The sequence below is a fragment of the Lampetra planeri genome, chromosome 24 (genome assembly GCF_965212315.1).
Source record: "Lampetra planeri chromosome 24, kcLamPlan1.2.h2, whole genome shotgun sequence".
Lineage (NCBI taxonomy): Eukaryota > Metazoa > Chordata > Hyperoartia > Petromyzontiformes > Petromyzontidae > Lampetra > Lampetra planeri.
Window position 1 is genome coordinate 9661845 of NC_136130.1, and position 21665 is coordinate 9683509.

General features: G+C 45.2%; 1 protein-coding gene across 3 annotated transcripts; it reads left to right on the forward strand.

Moving 5' to 3' along the window:
- The first annotated feature begins 366 nt into the window (after positions 1-366).
- On the forward strand, positions 367-21619 carry LOC144726740 (solute carrier family 35 member D2-like protein). Of its 3 annotated transcripts, none has more exons than XM_078605596.1 (13): positions 367-693; positions 4804-4837; positions 5007-5093; positions 7038-7105; positions 7742-7813; positions 8294-8362; positions 10304-10406; positions 10724-10816; positions 11729-11796; positions 13612-13690; positions 14132-14214; positions 16702-16804; positions 19760-21619. In XM_078605596.1, exons 1-13 carry the CDS (start codon positions 446-448, stop codon positions 19784-19786), a joined length of 1134 nt encoding a protein of 377 aa, XP_078461722.1. In that variant the 5' UTR covers positions 367-445; the 3' UTR covers positions 19787-21619. The 3 variants fall into 3 exon arrangements, with proteins under 3 accessions (XP_078461722.1, XP_078461721.1, XP_078461723.1); XM_078605595.1 differs by having other exon boundaries at positions 20756-21619; XM_078605597.1 differs by having other exon boundaries at positions 21240-21619.
- Positions 21620-21665: the final 46 nt, after the last annotated feature.

The following is a 21665-nucleotide window of genomic DNA, read 5'->3' on the forward strand; positions in this document are numbered from 1 at the left end:
AAGAACCGACGACGGCAAAAAAAAAATCGCTATTCTTTGTATATTTAACTGTTAAAGTTTAAAGAATGATTAGCAACCCCCCCTGGCGAGTGAATGGTAGCACCCGGTTTCTCAACAAGCTGCGATCCGATTCTTCGCGCAACAATCCATACCCGGAATCAAATCGAATCATTGCCATTGATTTAACCTGCAAAGAATCGCCTTTACCCCTCCCCCACACCCCATAACCGTGTACCAATAATCAACAAACAACGCTCTCAATTCGTTTAATCGCGATGGGGATGGAGCTCGGAGAGAGAGAGACGGGCGGGTGTGGGTTGATACCTTCGATTCTTTCCACGACTCGCGCCGAATCGATTCCACTACGCTCCGCCCCAGTGTAGGCGGAGGAGTTGAAGCAGCAGCAGCGGTGGCGGGCGGGGGGCGATGATATCATGATGCCGTGATGCCTCGGGGCAGATTCTCAAAGCCCGAGGCAGCTCCGTCTCCATCGTCGTCCGAACGTCGGTCCCCATCAGCAGCAGCAGCGGCAGCAGTAGCAGCAGGCACGGGAGGCCGCCCGCGGGACCATGCGGCCGAGGCGGCGAGCAGGACGGGCCCAGCGATGCTCGCCCGGCTCCTGTCGGCCGCGCTCTACGGCATCAGCTCCTTCCTCATCGTGGTGATCAACAAGAGTGTGCTCACGGCGTACAGGTCAGCACCGACACAGGGGAGCTGTGGGGCTCGCGGGGGTCTGTAGGGCAGCCTGTGGGGGTGGTGGTCGTGGTGTGGAGGATTCACGGAGGCTTTGTGGTATTATTGTTGTAATCGCCCTTGTTGCTTGCTTGCTTGGTTTAATCTAAGTTGTCTTGTGGTTGTTGTTGTTTGACTTGCATCCCACTGGGATGTTTGCACACAGTGTTGGTGTACGGTGTTTTTTCTGCAATGTTTTGCTGTCTTTTCGTGGATTTTCTGTTTGCACTTAGTCACATATTCACTTTAATATGTTTTTGTTCATGTTTTTTGTTTGTTGCGGTTGCACCCGATTCAAGAGCCGAATGGCTCACAGGGCTATGCCTATTCTTGGTTCTTTCGGTAAAGTCACGTAGAAGGGAAATAATAAAATAATAAAAACAAAACCTATTAAAATAAATAAATCCCTTCTACGTGACTTTACCGAAAGAACCAAGAAGATGAATCCCTGCAGTCACGAAAGCTTTAAATCGAAATTTAGGGCTATACCTAATAAATTAACTTGAAACTTGAACTTGGTTGGTCACCGGTCTGCTTATCTCAGGGAGGATAAACTTTGGAGTAGTGTGTGCATCATTAGGGGGTCTTTAGGGGTGGACATTGGGACACGGACTCCCTTGTGTTGTACCATCATCATCGTAGGGTCTTGGTGGAGGACGTTATTAACTTGGAGGAGATGAGTTGCTCGGATTATCAACCATCACTTTCTCGTTCTCCTTGAAGCAGTACAAAAGGTTATTTGTACATCATTTTTTTCCCGGTCAAGTGACGTAGGTAAAACAATAAAATAAATGAAAACAACTCAATTAAATCACGACGTTTCGGAGGCAACACAAGTCTCCCTCATCAGGTGTAAAAAGGGCACAGCAAAATAACTATAACAATGTCTCACCACAAATAACTCTCGCTACAACTGATGAGGGAGGCTTGTGTTGCCTCCGAAACGTCGTGATTTAATTTAGTTGTTTTCATTTATTTGTTTTACCTACGTGACTTTACCGGAGAAAAAAAATCAAAGAGTATGAATCCTTGCAGTCACGAAAGCTTCAAATCTTGAAATAACAGCAGCTGCTTGCAGGCACTATGGCAGGAGGGGGTAACCATGAAGTGAATACAGTCCAGACATTATAAACACACATTTGTTAACCGTAACGTAGCCAACCGTGCAGATCACCCAACAGTATTAATCATGAGGGTTTTTATTATCATACATCATCACACTTGCCATTGCTGGTTGGTGAATGAGGGGGTGGGGGGAGTTGTTAGGAACGGTTCAAATATCACCTGCCACTAATCTTAGCCGTGGCCAGGATTCGAACTCTAATTTCCAGCTTCATAGTGCAGTACACTCGTATCTGAGGGACACCACCAACAATAATTATTGCTCTTAAATACCATCGTGTGTTGTGTAGAGAGCTTTGATGCCATTGTTCGGGTCCCCGTGAGCCTTTGAATATCCCTTGGGTCTCTACTGCGCTCTGCAGCACTAGGCGATATGTGGTGCCACGAATATTCATTCAGTAAAAGCTTCGACAAAAAATGCAGTTGCGTGTGATTACAGTCCACAGGCTGGCGTTGTTCATGGAATGCCATTTAAGGGGATGCAAGCCGAGTCATTTGCGTTGAGAGCGGTGCCTATGCACGTCTTTGGGCGGCGATGATGATGATGCTGTTGTCTGTGCATGTCGCATTGTGTGCACTGCCATGCTACTCCCACCTTGACGCGTTGCTGCACCGACGTGGGTGGCCGCTCTTTCGGTTGTGCTTGGGTTGGCACGTTTACGACGCTTGCGGTACTAACGGGGTTTTATGGGTTTTCAGCTGAGGCTGAACGTGTTCATTCATTATCTTTGTCCAGCCATGCGTAACGGGAGTGGGAGGGGGGGTGCGATGTCAGCTCTCATAACTTTCTCATACTGCAAGTACAATAATTCCAAAGTCAAGTGCATGATGGAAAGCATGACAATCCATGCTTATGCATGATTGTTATTAACGTGTTATTCATTGTGTAGGGCATTTAGTGTTGGGGAGGTAGAACCAGCAACGCACCTATGAGAGTGTCAGTGCTGTGTTTGTGACACAATTGTGTACACGTAGATTCCTTTTTCAGTTAATCCACTGCTGGATGAGGAACTTTCCATGCCATGTGGCTCGTGGGGGTTATTTTACCATACTTCACCGTGCTGGCCATTGTGGGTTGGTGGAGGCAGGGGCTTGGTGGCAAGATGTTAACTACCTCGCCTGGTATACAGGAGGTCGTGGGTTGCATGTTCTCACCGAGGTCGCGTGAAAATTTATCCGGGTCCCTCAGCACTTAGAAACATGCGTTTAAGAGTATTTGGCTGCTACAAATTTCCAGGCGATAAGCCACTTCGTTGAGCTGTCATTTGTGGCCTGGTTGCTTCTGAAAATGAGCTACATAGCTCAGTGGGCCATACCTGGCAAAATATATTTAAATATATATATGTGGGAGCATAGTACAATGTGGCACCAATGTGACGTGACATTGACATGGTGGTCTTCATTCACTGTGCATTCGCGAATGTGATCGGCAGCACATTATGAGATTGACAACGATCAGATGATGTGCGGTAAATGCAATACCTGGCCCACACTGGTGACGAGTTATATCTGAAGCGGTCCTGGTCGCACCCTACTTCACCAGCGTGGTGAAGTATGGTCAAAAACGGCCATACCGAAAGGTGCGGGGAGGCCTTCATCCAGCAGTGGATTGGTCAAGGGGCTGTACCTTATACATTACACTATTTAGAACGTGTTACCCAGCGAGTGGATGGAAGTCCTGGAGCTACACTCCTCATGGCTCTTCACGTCCCGAAAATATAAATACTGCGCCCTACAACATGCCCTTATAAATAGAGCTAAGATCCTTAGCACCACAAATAACTCTGTGTCAATGTCGCAGCTAAAAACTGATTTACCCCTGGACTGTGATTCTCTGCCACATCTATGGATAGAATTTTACTGTGTAGCACTGGTCCACACTTGGTGGTTATTGGGAGCATGTGTCTCAAGCAAGACCCTCGGTACAGGTTGCCTCTCCAAGTCTGACTAACGTGGCGTTACTGCCACGTAATGCCGCGTTACATGCCACGTTCGTCATCTCACTGCTCAAGTGGGTGATCCGATTGACATTGGGCCATGAGTCTGCCCCGCACAAAGTTTTTCTCGAGTCTTGATAGCTGATTATTCACAAATGTGGTTTGCAGGATCCAAAGGTCTGTTGTAGAGTGGCTTATGTTTATTCATGTGTTTTCAAGATAGCGTTACTGTTAAACCCATTTTCATCATCATTATCAGCACTGCTGGATGAAGGCCTCCCCAAGCTATCAGAATCTCACATGAACCTCTGATGTAATTAATAATTAACTAATCATTTTTTCTCTACATATTTTATGTTTAAAAAGCCATCTGCTTCATTACCCTGTAGTGCCATTGCATTTTCAAAAGTAAGGCAGATGCTTCTTTTTGGCTTGCTGACTGCACTGAGTGCAACGGTATTTATGGGCAAAGTGAGATGTTTTGCACTGTAAATATGCTTTTCCCTTGGCAAATTTGCCACATTAGTCACAGTTTGCAGTGCCAAGACCTGCAAGGGCTATCGGAAATGTGGGGGTAGGGGTTTTACTCTCCACCAGTTTGTTTCAGCCTTGGAATGTCCATTGACATGCGTTCGAAGCTGAAATATAACAGCAGCATTCCATTGTTTTGTTCAATTTGTGATTTTTTTCGTGGACTTTTATTTTCTGGGATAAAAAATGTTATCATTTTTTGCTCAGCCATGATTCCATGAGGGCATTTTCATGCCGTATCAGTTACAAGGGCTGTTTGACCATACTTATCTGCACTGGTCATTGCAGTTGAGTGAAGGAGGCACCCCAGGCCTGGGACAGATATCGCATAGCACTGATGTTTTTCTTTTTGCGAACCACCAGAGCATCGTGCCAGAGTCTGTACCCGTTATTTATTTTATAATATGAAAGATAAAGTTTTTTTTTATATCTAGAAACAAAATGCTAAACATATGTGTTTTACACCATTACTATATTTCAGATTTCCATCTTCTATATCCCTGGGCATCGGACAAGTAAGCATTTGTCACCCCAAAAACACCCATCCTCCCGTGGCAACTTTGCACTTGCATTCAATTCTTCACTGACAAAAAGTTGTTTAAGACAATGGTGGTGGTTCAAAAGAATGGCTTCTTCAGAGGCACCAGTGTGAGAGTAAACAACTGCTGATGTGTTTCCGCACAGATGGTGGCCACGCTCGTGGTGCTGTACGCTGGCAAGCAGTGCGATGTGGTCTCCTTCGCTGATCTGGACCGGAGTGTCCTTCGCAAGGCGAGTTAACCCGCATTTAGCGTGATCCCAGCAGATAAAGGACACCTGTCACGGGGGGCATTGTTTAATAAAATCTCAGTGGCGAGGCATTCGCTGTAACCTGCTGCAACTACCTCCTACTGTGACACTTTGTCAATCCGTTGCCGATTGAAGGCCTCCACACACTGCGTCAGTTGTGGTGGTTGTTTGACCATACTTCAGCAAGGGGTAGGGGGTCCCAGGACAAGTTAAAATATCACTCGCCACTAATGTTAACCATGGCTGGGAATCAAACTGAGGTCGCCGGGTTCATACAGCAGTGTGCTAACCCACTGCACCGCCACTTGACCCGCTGGTCTCCTAGAGCAGTGGTTCTCAAAGTGGTGGTTCCCGGTCCTCCAGGTGGTCCGCGGGCTAATGGAAATGCAGGATGATCCAGAAATAATGACAACGTTCATATGTTTTTGTTATGGACATTAATTCATATTTTAATCGTGATATTTAATACAAAATGAAGTTAGGTAAACTACCCTGATTAAACTACCCTAACCCTAAGATCTAAATGCCCCTTAGCTGTGTAAATTTTTGTGTGTTCCGGTAATATGAATAATTTCGTATTAATGGTATCTAGAAAGCGAAGTGAATGCGTTTTGTCACTTGGGTTGGAGGCGGGGAGGGCTGGGTGGTCCGTGGAAATGTTCATATCAGCTGCGTGGTCCGTGAGCCAAAACAGAAAAAAACACCGTCCTACATTGATGTAACACGAAGAAAAGCTCACAGTGTAATTGCAGTCATCGGTCGCAAACCACATAGTAATACCGCTCGCTCACTTTCATCATTTGCTGGCGGCAATTCTTCTATTCACCAGACTACCCTGAAGCCTTCCCCTGTCTCTGCAACCTTGACATGAGCGTATAAATGTTGTTGATCAACACCCACTGACTATGAAATAATAAAAAAATTTAAAGCTATGAATGACCTTTGCACTTGCCAGTGTCTGCAATTATGCAAGCAGATTTAAACTTGCCTAACAGTATTTAATGTGCAGCATATTTATTAGGCATGTAACAATGCACCGATTGATAAATAATTTGATTCTTTAAGCTCACTATACAAACATTGAATCCCATGTGTAAGAATATGTTTTCCTATTCATAAATGTGGTTTATGTAATGGGTTCACGTCACTGCTGTCAGTCACTGCTGTCAGTCACTGGAGGTGCTACAATTCACTAAAATGTTAAGGGGAGGGGAGGGAAATAGATTTTTCCATCAAATTACGATCCTACATTGCAACCCTTGAATTACTGTATGTGGCAGAGTTGTTGAATCGATTCACCCCTATTTAATAGGAATGTAATAGCATCAATTCATAATTTTATATCTATTCTTACAGAATAAGCTTCGAATTGTGTGTCTATGTATTGATTTGCCTTCATATCACCCGTATGCATGCCGTGCGTAATTCTTTCATGTAAATGCTGTAGCCACTTAAAGGCCCTATACGTACACCACCATGGCAAAAAAAGTAATTTGTTCTTGAGTTAAATCACAGCCCCAAGTTTGTGACAATTTATCAAATAGTGAGTGGGTAAATCACAGCAGCCAATTGTTAGTATTTATCATGCAGCGTAATCAATCAGTACTACCACGACCTTTGGGAAGCGTTCAGCCGTCTTATCGATAAAGGCTGTAAAATATGATTATTTAATATATACAGCTGTATACAGAATGATATTCCTTCAAAAAGACTAGGTGTTTTGTAGACATTGCGCTGTAGACAAGACGTGGTGCTTTTTATTTTATAAAAAGTGAAGATGCGTAATTTACGTACTCGGCCAAAACTTGCTGAGACACGCGTGGATTTTATTTGGGCTTGGAGATGATTGTTGTGGCTTGTTTAATATCTACAAGGTCTCCTGCAAGCGTGTGACTCATTCTTTTTCCCCATCTGTTTGTTTTTCAGATTTTCCCCTTGCCTCTGATCTACTTGGGAAACTTGCTGACAGGGTTGCTGAGCACAAAGCGACTAAAGTAAGTTGCAATTGGCAAATATGCAAGCGTAACTTTTGTTCTGTATACACAAAAAATAAACATTGCTTGGTGCATCAGGCTGCATTGGCTGTCCAGACTATTATTACACAGCAGCATGTGCTTATGTAAGTAAACTCTGGACCAGTTTTGACCTTCTGCGTCTCATCAGAAGAGTTAGGATTGTTAAACAAATGCTGCTGGGTTATGCCATGTTTTAATTGAAGAGCACCCGCATCTGAACAGTGTTCAAAATTAAATTCAGTATCTTGCACCAACTCATTCCGCATTGTATAGAGCACTGGCCTTCTCACGCAGTGCAGGGTGCGCTCTCCGATAAAGCTAGTCGTACTGCTGGTGCCCGTGCATTTGCCAAACATGCCTGGAATTGCAATGCACTTGGGTCGCTTCCAAAGCGTTACGTGCACCGTGTGTTGCTTTATGTTTTCGCGGTCTAATTTGAAGTTTGATTTGTGTCCCCCGTGCCGGGTTTTTTTTCCCCAACTTGGTAAATGACCTCCTTTTTCCAGTAAATGTACGACCAGAACATATGCTACCAGTTATGCTTTGTCTCGTGAGCATTTGACCGTGCGAGATTGGTGCTGTGTGCGTCGTCGCCTTCTGTGTTATCTTCTCCAGCCTTCCCATGTTTACTGTGCTGAGAAGATTCTCGATTCTATTCACAATGATCGCGGAGGTTATCGTGCTCAAGTAGGTTATGCCTCGTACACACGTCATAGCTTCATCCTGTTTGCCTCGTTGCTGTACTTTATTTCAGTTGCTTTGCTTTCGTCAATTTGTCGACCCAGATCGCTCTTCCAAAAGAGACATATCCTCACATGATCACACGAATAAAAATGTATTACATGCAAGTAATTAAATATAATTTATCATGCCCGTTCCCCTTCTTTCTATCCCCTGCTTTTCATAACTGGTTTGGGTTTTGTTGACGGTGTGTACGTGCATCACAATGTGATGTAACGGTCTGGCTCATTGCCTCCATTAAAAAAAGCTATATTTAGAATTCATCATTAACCATACATCACCTCAAGTCGCAGAAGCATTCCTTGCAAAGGCTACAGTGATTTTTAATGGCCGGTCACCTGGTGAAAATACACACTTAATGATCATTCATTAACTGAAAGTAAATATTTACAAAATGAACCTTTTTTTCCCACTTGTCTTTAACAGGAAGAAAGTGTCAACCTCCGTGCAGCTGACAGTGATGACCATGATCCTGGGTGCCTTCGTTGCAGCTAGGTTTGTCAACGCTGGCTCTGTGGCATTCGTTATCAAGTTGGACTCATTACACATAAAGTGCTTGCCACAAATGATACACAAAACATTGCTGATCTCGTCAAGGAACATAAAACCATCATGCGAACTCCGGCCATCCTCGCATCTGCTTTTGGCTAGCCATCGACTAAAGAGGGTCACTGCATCGCACGCTTTCAGATATGCTTATGTGGCCGGCTGGAACGCTCTTCTTTCTGATATTAGGAAGCCACTGGAGCTATGCACTTTTAAATATAGATTGAAAATTCATTTCTCTAGAACTGCGTTTTATGTTTAGTTTAATGTCCTTCCCCCACACCTCCGATTAGCATGGTTGGCAATGTACGGTGCGAAAGAAGTTATCATACATAAAAATAGTCATTTCATTTATATGACACTTCCTTAAATGTCCCAGCATCTCTAAGCACCTTGTATCACATCTCATCTCAAGCGTTGTAGGAGAATCCCAGTGGCAGCTGTCCCTGTGTGGCACAAGGTGACTTGGCACTGGCCTGCAAGTGGGAATTAGTCTGCCAGTAGGTGGCGATAATTGCCACATTTAAAATTGCCAAATTTGGACCACGTATATATATTAAACTTTTATAATTTACCATGTAAGGCCCACTGAGCTATACAGCTCTTTTTCAGAAGCAACCTGGCTACAAATGATAGTTCAACGAAGTGACTTATCATGTGGAAATGTTTAGCATGTTTCTAGATATGGAGGGGAAAATCCAGAGGACCCAGAGACCATGCAAACTCCAAATATGCAGTCGGGATTGAACCCGTGACCTCCTGTATACCAGGCGAGGCAGCTACCATCTCGCCACTGTGGTACCCACAGACCAAGACATTGGAACACAATGGCGGACTCTTCTTGAATGATGTCACTGGATCTTGAACGTCCACTGTGAAGGAGATGGAGCATATTTAATATGTGCCCTCATTCGTTACTTTTTGCATTGCCCTCTGCCTTCCAAGTATCGGTGGCATCGATAATGGCCCTCAGATATAAGGTTACTTGTGTGTGAATGGATTTAGCAAATGGTTAGCATGGCTGATATTTCTCCCAGGTCTTTAAAACTACCATGGCTAATGTTGGCAATTTAAATATTTTTTAAACGTTGCTTTATTTGCAACTGATTTGTGGAATATAACAGAAAACTAACATTTATTTTCGCTTATGCAATTAATGCCATCACATTAGCAAATAAGTTAGAATATTGGCATTCATGAATTTAAAACGATTGTCGAATACCTTTCACTTTGGACAGGACTTTTTTTCTTTTCACCGAGTATGTATTTAGTACCTGGCTCAAACACTCCCTCCACCCTGTCTGATCTTGAGCTTTCTCCTTCATATCACTCTACGCCCCCTCCCCTCCAAATCCCCCCCCCCCTCCCCTGAAATTAATCAAGTGGCATCTTTCTTTCTCTAACTCTTTCCCCACCTGATATAGAGATGATCATGATTGTGGTTTGTTTGTCCCAGGCAGTTATTTTAATAATTCCGAGTGGCCAGCAGAGGGCCCCTTTGGCATCTGATCACCTGAAAGCCAGGTGTGCCCTGAATTCCTTCCTAATTGTCCCTTCTTGGTTTCTTGCTTACACGATGCTGTAATGACCCACAACACTATCCGTGGCTGAGTTGTTTTAAATTAGGGTAACTTTAATGGTGATATATGAGTGTAACAACCCCATCTGTAATTACTGGGCAACTGATATTAGCGTAATGTTGACATAACTTCTTCTTCAGCACACAAGGCAGGTCCCATTCATCCAGTGTAATTTGTATATAGGCGCCTGTGTAGTTAAACTATTAGTCTTAGCTTCCAAGCCAGTCATTATCACGCAACTCTCACGTCACTCATCCCCTTGTGCTGTGCCATGGGCTGACCAGTGGCCTTTGCCCTCCTCCTTCCCCAGCTCTGACCTGGCCTTTGACCTCCAGGGCTATGTCTTCATCCTGCTCAACGACATCTTAACAGCCGCCAATGGAGTCTACATAAAGCAGAAGCTTGATACGAAGGTACACGGCCACGGTACACAGACATCGGAGCTACTGCGGGCACGTAATCCGCTAGTGAATGCAAATTATACGTGAAAGCAAAGGACGATCTTTTGCAATGCGTGCGTTTGGAAAAGTTAAATATTTGTTTTCAGGCCACGTGTGCAAGCAACGAGCGGGCGTCATTTCATCATTGTATTTATTGGCCTCGTGGCGTCCTGGCATCCATAGCCAGCGAGCGCATGCCCACCACTTTGACCCGTGGAGGCGGCCGCAATCTGCGCGCCTCATCGTTCGGGTGCTCGACTCCCCCACTAAAGTGAAGGTCTTCCCTTCAGGAGCTGGGCAAGTATGGGCTGCTGTTCTACAACGCGCTCTTCATGATTGTGCCCACGATGCTGATAGCGCACGTCACTGGCGATGTGGACAAGGTGAGCGCGCGGGCCACGGCGTCCTGCACGCACCACACTCCAGCACGCGAGAACATGACGTCCGATGCAATCCACACAAGACGGTTATACTCCTTCGCCTGGCCCCCATCCCGACTAGCGCCGCAGCTTGCGTGGTTAAACCCTGGGTGCTGTTGTGCCAACTGTTTTTGGCCAGCGCTCAGTTTTAAGGAGCCTCGGACAAAGGGGGGCTCAGAGAGCCGCCGCAGGAGGGAGCGGGGAAAAGTGACGGGAGCTGGGACGGGAGTGCGGGGGGCGATGGGGGGCAGCGTCAATTTCTCATTGTGGACGGTGTCACACCATTGGCCCGCTTAAAGCTGGTGAGGTTGTGGGTGGGGGTAAAAGGGTTTGGGATGCAGCCAGTGGGGGTGAAGGAGGAGGAGGAGGGGAGCAAGCAGGGGGTGGGGGCAGGGGGGGAGATCTGCATGGGAGAGTTCACAGGAATGCAAGCACCCAGGGACGCTGCACAAGACTGCTCATTCAAAGATTGCGAAAGTTGTGAACTGGTGTGACCTGGGAATACCACGCTCTTTGTTTAAGATTCATCAATAGGTCATTTGGTAGGGGGGGGGGTATTTTAAACTTGGTGGAGCGGTGGCGCAGAGGTTTAATGCACTGCGCTGTGAACACTGTGACCTCAGTCCGATTTGCGACCACGACTGACATTGGTGTTATGAGTGATACTCGAACCAGTCGTAACCTGCCCCCACGCCCATCACATATCTGCACTGATTAGCATAGTGAAGTATGGTCAGTAAAAACAACCCCCACGACTGACAAGAGCATGGGGAGGCTTTCATCCAGCAGTTGATTGGCAAAGCTCTGTATATATATTACTTCTACGCAGTTTTGTTAAGTTGCATAATAAACGTGTTTATGTTTCCGGCACCGCAGGCTTTGGAGTTTTCTGGCTGGGCTGACCCTCTCTTTGTCGTACAGTTTCTCCTCTCCTGCATTATGGGGTAGGTAACCCTGGACACATACCCTGACGTGTAATGGCTTGTTCAACAAAGAGAACAATGTGGAGCGCACATTCTCCGTGCGGTTTTTATATTTTTGCCCCTGGGAAAAGGAAGATCACAGCCCGTGTTATTTTAAACAAGACAGGCAGATGTGAGTGGTCAACTGGGAGTGAGTGTAAATATGCACAGTAAAAACAAATATAAAAACACTTAAAAGTGGTTTCCTGTTGAAATGCGCTTTTTTGCGAGGCACTGGAGTGCTGTTTGCAGCCCTTGAGACAGTGGTAGAAGTTCCACGCTGCTATGGTGGGGCAAGAGCCACCCCACAAGGCGACCACCGTTAACTTCCCGAAAAGTGGTACGCGTTTTGTCCAGCGTTAGTTCTCGCGCGATTTGATGCATGTCGCTTGAACTCAAGAAGCGCCATTAACCGATGACTCCATGCACAATTACGCCCCTACGCGTTACGTATGCGCCCGACTTGCGCGTATTTGTGCGTGGTTTATACGCTACGGGTGAGGGCCCACGTTCGCTGATAGTAACTGGGATAGTGGAATACAGAGGCCAATTAGAAAATCACCTGGAAGTCGTCAGATCCCTGAGGATAAGCGTCTTTGAGCATGAAAAGTGCTTGGATGGGTGACCACCATGCATAAAACAGGTGCGGTAGGCTACTGCTGGGCTACGTGATGAGCAGCAGAGGGCAGTGTAGAAAAATCTATTGTACTTGTATACTATCCTTCCATGTCTGTGTTCCGTGCTTGCACCAACCCACACTGACCAGCTCGGTGAACTGTGATCCAGTCACTTCCACGATCGTGCACGCGCAGTGGTCGACAGAATATCGAGCGTGCTCAATTACGATACGTGGAAAATTCTGCGAGAGTAACGTCGATTTTTTTGCAATGCAAAGTAGCACGAGCAACCGGCTTCGTGATCAGTCGACCGAGAAGCGGTCTCCGCTTTCAACGACCCGTGTCCACCCTTTTCCCACATTGTCGGGGTCACGCCAACCCTTTAAGACATCAGCGCCTGCGTTCTTGTCACTGGAGCACAGAGCAGAGATGAGCCGGGGATTAGTGCAACAATGCCATTACTCAATACGCAGGAATGCGCTGTGCCGTGGGAAACCTCAGGGCGGATGTCACTTGTAAATTGTTGCTTTAAAAGGCACGGTTTTTGGTTAAAAAAAAATAATCAATCATAACTTTCAAATCAATTCGCCGATAGATGAAGGCCTCCCCATGCCATGTGAGTCATGTGGATCTGTTTGACCATACTTCACCACGCTGGTCAGTGCAGAGTGGTGACGTGGGGCCCAGGACCGGTTCAAAAGTCATTCACCCCTGATTTTGTCAGGAATCAAACTCGGGTCGCTAGGTTCATAACTGAGTGCGCTAACCGCCGTGCCACTGCTCCACCCATAGTAACAATAAAAGTATGAATGTATATCTGCAATGATCACTTAATAAGAAGGTCAAAGTGGGCCCCGTCTAACAAATGCTCGGCAGTGTTTAGCGCTGTTGTTGGTCCTTAGGTGAGAATTGATTAATTATAATTGATGCACCGTATATGTCAAATATAAGCGAACCTTAAATTGAGGATATCAGACTGAACACAACTATATAAATGAAACCTGATAAACAATAACAATAAGATCGTAAAAACGAGACCAAGAAGAATAGCTTCATCAACGGAATTACAACTCAGAAATTGTGACAACCAAATCGCCGGTGGCTTTTTTAAACATTATGCGACTCGTAATTCGTGAACGTTGGGAGTTCACGGCACGACCGGCTTGTGTTTGCGTTCCAGGTTTGTTCTCATGTATTCCACTGTGCTGTGCACTCAGTGGAACTCTGCCCTCACCACAACCATCGTGGGCTGCATTAAGGTGAGGAGGCAATCGTGACCCGCACACCCTCACAACTCTCCTCTCGCCTACGGGGGTCTGAAGGATTGAACCGTGGTGCGGCACATTCCATGCTTGATTGTGCATGCCTGCAATCCAGTATGTTATAGGAAAGTATTGGTGGATGACAGATTTGTTTTACGCCAAAACCCAAATGTGCTGTGAGATGGGCCTGAGTAAAATAGGTTGTGTACCCATTTACGTGTGTGTGGGATTTCCCTCGGCGCTTCAGTTTCTTCACACGTATAAAACACTCGTGAATACAATTTGCCAAACATCCCAAATCTGGAGCATTTGGAAAACAAATGTTGACTCAGGAATACTTTTCCCTATAACGTATTGATCTGACTCTTTTATGATGATGATGATGATGATTATCATTATCGTCACGTGTGAATGTCCTTTTATTTTCCCACCAAACAGAATGTCTTGATCACCTATATTGGGATGGTCTTTGGAGGGGACTACATCTTTTCGTGGACTAATTTTATTGGTCTGAACATCAGGTAAGTGTAAAGCAGCGTGTGTGTATGTGTGTTTGAATAAGCGATTTTACATACTTAGGGTGTTTTTCAGTTACATAGTTGCTCCACTAAAACGTAGGCACATGAGGAAAACGGTTGAAGTGTAAAACCAGCAACGTTGATGTTTCTAATGCATCACAACAACGCCTACACTACAATGTGGATTTATATAAAGTCTTAAATGCAAGCACACCTCAAGATACATAACAGGAGGTTGACCAGAGAAAGAAACGGTTAAAGAGAGGGAAAGAGGGGGGGCGGTCCTAAGTCTGGACTTGAACGGGGGCAGAGGATTAGCACCACAGATGACTGAGGGAAGGGAGTTCCAGAACTATCTGGGCAATAGAGAAAATCAATCGACCTCCCACTGAGCGAAGGTTCACTGGGGGCTTTGACAGAAAGCTTGGTTTCTGTAGCGGAGATAGCGTGGAGGAGAATCGAGTGAGATGAGCGATTTAGCAAGGAGTGGATCCATCGAGGATCTTGAAAATGGTATATGCAGTCTTGAAATCGATTCAGAACCAGAATTGGATCAAGTGGAAGGGATTGAAGTTTCGGGAGCGATGTGGTGATGTTTACGGGTACGGGCGTTGAACGGAGCAGCAGAATCTTAGGGTCGTCTGGAGTTTGTAGATGAGGCAAGTGGTGAGGTCATAGAAAAGCGAGTTAGAGAAGTCGAGTGGGGGAGTGGTGTGGGCACGAAGGAGGGTCTCAGCAGCAGGAGCTGTAAGGAAAGGGAGGATGCAGAAGATGTTATCCAGGTTGAGGTGTAAGGTCCGACAGAGTTTGAGGTATGTCGGGGAGACCACGAGCTCGGGATCAAGGACAAGTCTGATGAGCACGGTTAGCTACGTACAGTGCGAAAGAAGTTCAACATTCGTATGTAATATCAGAGTTTAGGAGGTGCACGTAAGCTGGGGTCTTTACCGGAGACTATTTTCTGTGAGGAATATGTGTGCCTCTATCCTGAGAGTTCAAGCCTCACTCAAAACTCATAAACTTAGAAGTAGCGTACTCTTAGGTTTTTTCGGTAAAGTCACGTAGGTAAAAACAATAATAATAATAAAGATAAATGAAAATAACTCAATTAAATAATTTATTATTGTTTTATTTTATTATTATTTTCCCTACGTGACTTTACCGAAAAAACCTAAGAGTATGAATCCTTGCAGTCACGAAAGCTTCAAATCTAGAATTTGAAATAGCGCTTTGTCATGTTTATGTCACAGGCTTTCTTGTGGGAGTTTTACTCATTGGCAAAAAGGCTATGCAACAGAACAAACAAAATAAACATCCTGAAACTAAATTTTTATTTAAAGCTTTCGTGACTGCAGGGATTCATATTCTTGGTTCTTTCTGTAAAGTCGCGTATAAGGGAAATAATAAAATAATAAAAATATAAAACGATACAAATTCTCACGACGTTTCAAATTTTCTTGCTGTGGATTTCACACCTGATGATGATTGCTTGTGTTGCAGTCGAAACGTCGTGAGATTTTTTTATATATATATTTTTTTTTCCCTTCTACGCGACTTTACCGAAAGAACCAAAAATATGAATCCTGACACTAATTACAATGTGATGTTGCTTTTGAGAACAGTAACATGCTAACAAGCCTTGGGTTACACTACGGAATGTGGTTTACCGGTGGTTTTGGCAGTGTTGTCACCAAAGTTTACGCAACAAAGCGTGTGATTTGCAGTGCTTTTCTTCGTGAATAGCGCTTGTGTTGTGTTAGAACACCTCCCTGTCTGTGTCATTGGCAGTCCCATTCATCACAGCTGTTGCTTTTCTCTCTGGCTCGTATGAAAACTCATCTTTCAATTCACTTTGATTCTTTAATAGCCAAGCACATGGCTCTCTTTCAAAGTTCCTGACCTCGGCAACCCTTGCATGCTTGTTAAAGGCACCCTCTAACAGCACTTGCCCTGACACTTTAGCCGGGGTAAGAAAGCAGAGCCTTCTCCTTGGAGCCTGTGCATGTGCGTGCGTATATGTGCGTGCACATGTTATCATGTTAACATCGCCACTAGGGAGACAAAGGCGGCCAGACGTGGTGCTGGCCACCCATCCCCTCGTGTGCTGTGCCAGCCTTCATAGGTGCTCACTAACAGCACTTGTCCTAACGGTCTGTTAAGGCTATACGGGGGATCTTTGTGTTTTGCACGTTAGCACACACATATAGGTGGCGCAGGGGTTGCATTTGCCATTCATCATCTCATTTAGTCAACCCATAACACCTGCCTGCCCTATGACCTCCTACCAGTAGCCTTTGACACTTTATATGGCCTCAGCATGAACCTAGACTGTGACAGCACCGTGGTTGATGTCACCCCCACGTGGCAAATGGCAGTTTCTGTTGTTATTGTTATAGAGTGCACCCCATCAGTGGATTGGCGACAGGGCTCTTACGCTTGTAGTCTCAGTGTGTGCCGGTTGTGTGTATGTGTGCATGTATGTGCGAGCAGCATTGCGGGCAGTCTGGTGTACTCCGTCATCACGCTACGTGGCGAGCGGGCGCAGGCCAAGCATGCGTCTAACGGCCTTGGAGATGCGCGCCTACGCACCACGGTTTGATCCGCGACGGACTGCACATCCCCCCCACGCGACCCCCACCCCCCGCTCCCTCACCAGCCCCAGTGCTGGCACGGAATGGCGCACGCTTACCCAGCTCATTATCGAAGCGGGGCAGTGTGGGTAATCGGTGGTGTGCATCAGGTGCGGGCTCAGAGAGTCGATGAGAATACTGGGTTTTCGTTGAGCACGTGTTGGCTACAGATTGGCTCAAGGAAAGAAATATTTCGGGCTAGTCGGTGTTCATAGACTTGCTTTAGCTGAACACCAAACGATGAAAGTTAATTATCGTTCGATTGCTCTGGCCTCGCCTGACTGGGCACTGTTGCACCGCCTGGGCTGGTCCATTCAACCAATCCAGGCGATGTTTGATTCACCATCTTGTGGAGGTGCGCACACTTGTTCCCAGCGCTCGGCAGCTTACGCAGTAACAACATTATTGCTATGATTGTTGTTGCACAAAGGAACAAAGAGTACCTATTGTCAGGAACAGATACATGAACCGAGAAACGATGCACCTGTGCATTCCTGCTTGCTGCTCATGTTTTGAGAAGATCGAAACCAAACCGGCGCCTCCCACTTAAAGTTTTGGCGGCCGTGAAAAGTTTATTTAATGATGCAGGGGACTGTTAAGCGCTGGAGCTCTTCTCTGGGTCAAGCACTGCCCTCCCTTCACTTCCGACGATTGTGAATTCCATCACTGCTGCTTCTGTCCCCTCGAGGCAGAACTTGTCGCTGAAGAAACCAATCAAAGTTATGGTTTCATTGCTGTGTTGGTGAATCTTTCGCTGCGATATTTTCCGATCGGCAATTTTTTTTTTTACATTTCACACTTGCCCCGTGCTAAGCGGGAACGCTGCAGAGTGGATTTGGTGGGGCTCACCTGTCGAGTTTGGCTGTGTGGGTGACGCAGATGTTTGAAGTATGTCAAGTTTTACGAGCGTGGGATATGCACGCAGCCTGACTGAGACCTTGTACAATGCGGTTTCAGTTGGGTGAGCATTGTTTATGTGGTTATGCCCGCAGGCGTTTTTTAATGTCATAATCGCACACTCACCCACCACTATTTCCCAACAGTGAGAATAACAATGTAAATAGCGGTCCATGGGTCAAAAGGTGAATGGTGATGAGAATGTGTTATAAGCTAATACTGATGTTCACTGTTGTGTGCAGAATTTGTTTTATATGCTGTAACTTAAATTTGTTTTAAATGTTTTGCTTTGTTATGTCAGTATTTCATTTGTAGTAATCATTCAAGGTATGAACGTAGCAATTATTGGCTTTGTACGAAAAAACACATCAAAGAATGCCATCCTGAAATTATATGCGCCACATTCCATCGCACTTTTAAATTATGTACTTTATTTAACTTTGCGTGGCATTTGCCTGAGCTCTCTCTCGCAATACTGGTGGTGAAGTGCTCATAAGCTGTAGGTGGTAAACCTTCCCCAGGGCTCACGTGACGTGCTAGCCCAGTCACATCCACGCGGTCTCCCCTCTCGAACCCTGAGCTCACATCGCTCTGCGTGACCCCTCCGGGATCACAACACGTAGCCGTGGAAACTGTTACAGAGCCGAGGCCGAAGTTTGCCGACGTGTGCGCGACCACTGCCATGGGCCCATGGTGCTCGTTAAAGTAACCCTCCCTAACGTCACATTGGATCGTTTAGGAAGCATCGGCAAGAAAAGAAAAAACCCAACACATTGGTTTCATTTTACAAGTTTTTTTTTATATGGCATGCCCTCCCACCGTCTTGTTTATTGAGTTCTGCTTTTTAAAAAAAATCTGCTTACACGACAGACTGCCTGGGTGGCGTGGACTTGTCGCGGCTGTCAAATCGCCGTTTGCCCGCATCCATTTGAAACGGAAATCGTATTGCTTCCATGGAAAAGTTATTTTTTCGCAAACCGCTAGGAAGTGAGGACGGACGGACAAGACTGCAGCAGTTCTGCTCCATGAGCATCCTGCGCATTCTCTTGCCCGTGCTTTGTTTAACTCAGGGAGTTGGTGCATCGACCCAAGCTGTCAAATTCTAGAGGATTTGCTTTCGGTCGGGTCTGCGGATCATGTTGAGGTCAAATGTAAAGGCTTGTCACAGTGAAGTTTTTAACCCTTGGGATTAGTAATATCTGTTACAATATTTAATCTTGCATTTCTGTGAAATAAGAGCTAGTTGATGTTCGGCAAACTGCACAGACTAGTTTTGGCAGAGTTCTGCTCTGCCCGCAAACAAGATAAGGATAACGTCGGTGTGTCGATGTTATTTCCGCAAAGTGTACAGATCCGTGAGTCGTTGGTGTACGTGTATGAGAAGTAATGCAAGAAGTTACACTGTCAATCTGAACCAACGAGTCGGTCAGTCATTTAAATGTAGTGGCTTATAGCCCATAACTCAGACAACGATGCTTGAAATGGCAGTGATAATTATTTTTAAAGAGGACCTGAGATCACGTCATTTGAATATGGGGTATGATTTGTGTTGAGAAAGAGGCTTCGCTGCAAAATGTCAAAGTGATCGTTGTAACCTGGCATGGCCGCCCACTTTTGTCGGGATCATTTAAGTTTGCGAGGCTTCGCAAAGGCCATTGTCATTGGTTATCGTCCTGAATGTCTCTTGGGGTCCGTGATGACATGGAAACCCGTGCGATGGATCATTTGCCCACTCTTTTAAGTTCAGCAGAGTCGGCAGGACTATCACCGTGCAGGTGCCGTGAATCTGTTTGCGCTTGTAGATTTTTCTAGCTCTCGTATTTTTGTCAAGAGGAAATGTTTCGTGTTTGTAAAACGGAAATGTTTCGTGAAGCATATGCAAGATGTGTTGTTGCAACTGCTTTTTAAACTATTTTGTTGCTTAACTTGATTTTTCCATTTCTGAATCCAAAAACCTAGTCCCACTTTTCACGAGAAAATATTTTTATTTCGTACTTGAGGAAAGTTGTATTTTCTTTTAGGCTTCGGCAAGCGGCCGCAGCCATTAACATCGGGCACACCCCCCGCCCCCCACCTGGATGTCGTAGGCCTTGCAGTTAAGTGTGCATCTCTGAAAGGCCACACCTATACAACAGGGCAGGGTTCCACCTTACATTACTTTATGCAGTAATTTGTCACGTCCTCAGCTGCAATAATGCATGGTAACGCATAGGTGACCCTCTTGATATTATTACTGCGCTGCCGAGATGGAGCACTGTAGTTATTGACAGGGCCTCTACATAGCTACACCTTTACATAAGTAGCAAATCTTAAAATACTAATTTCTGTACGGCCTGGCAACACCCTCCGAGCAATTTCAATGGCTGACCAGAGGAGAGCCACCGTCTTGCCAAAGCTACTTCGGCAGGGGCCAGGACATCAGAATCAGTGCCGAGCAAAAGGTGTGCGGCGTGGCCCGTATTGTTGCCCTACAAATTTAAATCAAATGAAATGTCGGTGTTTGTAGACTCCAGCCTCTGTCGTGGCTAAGCGCAGATATAACAATGGTAATGGAAGTTGGAGCCTCGTCGTATTTTATGGTTACAGGTGGAGGAGGTCTTACGATCGATCTTCTTGGGGGATATACCCAATATTAATGGCTGCAGGTGCTGACTGTCCAAACAAAGCTAATGTTGAGAAATTATCGAAACACAGAATATCTCACGGAAATATATTCAGAATCAACCAGTGACGTGATGATTGTTATACACCAACTCAGGAGTTACACACCCATTAAACTGGTTTTTTAAATCATTTATATTAAGTTCGCTTGCGCGCTTACGACCGTGCAAATCTTTCGGTCGTTTTTTAATCCACTTCCCGTGATCCAATCGAGCTGACATTTTCCACACAGACTCGTTGTGCGTGACAATTAATGTTCGTGAAAATTTTTTAAATTTTTTTACACTTTTTAGGACAAAAATATGATATTTAATTACCAATTGCTTAATGGTGCAATGCAATCATCTGACCCATAGGTGGCAGCCATCTCAAGCCAGAGGACGAGAGGACTCTAGCCGCCACGCATATAAAGGATTTATAGTGAAAAACTTTGTTTTTACGGGTTATACTTATTATCAGTTAACAATTCGAATGCCCTGAAAACTGGTGTGCTGTTCCACACGCTACTCTTCTTCGTTTAATGAGTTTTTGCCTTTTAAACAACGCATTTGTAGGATGCGCAATGGGTTTGTAACTTCATGAGTCAGCTATTGATTTTACTCGGCAACTCTTTATCTTGCGAATGAGAGCAAAACCTTGATTTAGCAGCTTCTGTGAATCGTGTTTGGATGATTTAAAACCCTTTGTAAAGCAAAACAACAAATAAAAGGTCGAATCAAAACAAATCTCTTTTCTGCACGTACGGTCTGCGGTGTGAATCGAATGAAGGCATCGTGCTTCCTGATCTCTCACGCAGATATGACCCTTCAGCCATGCGCGTGGAATGTGTTTACATTACAGGTAAAGAAGAAAAAGTGAAGACGGGGAGGGTGGGGGACCAAGCGAAGGGTTACAACTCTTAAAATTCCACACTTCAAGTTTCCTTACAGCGGTGGCTTTCGTCGATTGGGTAATTTCATCTGGAACGACTTATGGTAGTTTTACTTTTGATCTCTGCATGTCAAGTTTTGCATTGCCAATAGCCGAGCGTACTGATGGTTTTGTGAAGCTACTGGCAGTTAAAATCCTTCCCTATATTTTGATGCACATTTCAAAGAATTTGAGTGAATCTGGATGATTATAACTTTGAGAACAAAATAGTTCGTACAATGGGAAATGCGTTGTTTACATTTTGACTGAAGGAATTTTGGTTTTGTCGAATAAAATCAGCAACAAATCAAGCAATGAGCCTCAGTTTACATCGTGAGGTCACCTGATGTATAACTC

Excerpts from the sequence above, each read along its gene's own strand:
- LOC144726740 (XM_078605595.1), top strand. The coding sequence starts at position 446 with ATGCCTCGGGGCAGATTCTCAAAGCCCGAGGCAGCTCCGTCTCCATCG. Across the intron at positions 694-4,803 it reads AGTGTGCTCACGGCGTACAG|ATTTCCATCTTCTATATCCC; the intron begins GTCAGCACCGAC and ends ACTATATTTCAG. Across the intron at positions 11,797-13,611 it reads CTCCTCTCCTGCATTATGGG|GTTTGTTCTCATGTATTCCA; the intron begins GTAGGTAACCCT and ends TTTGCGTTCCAG.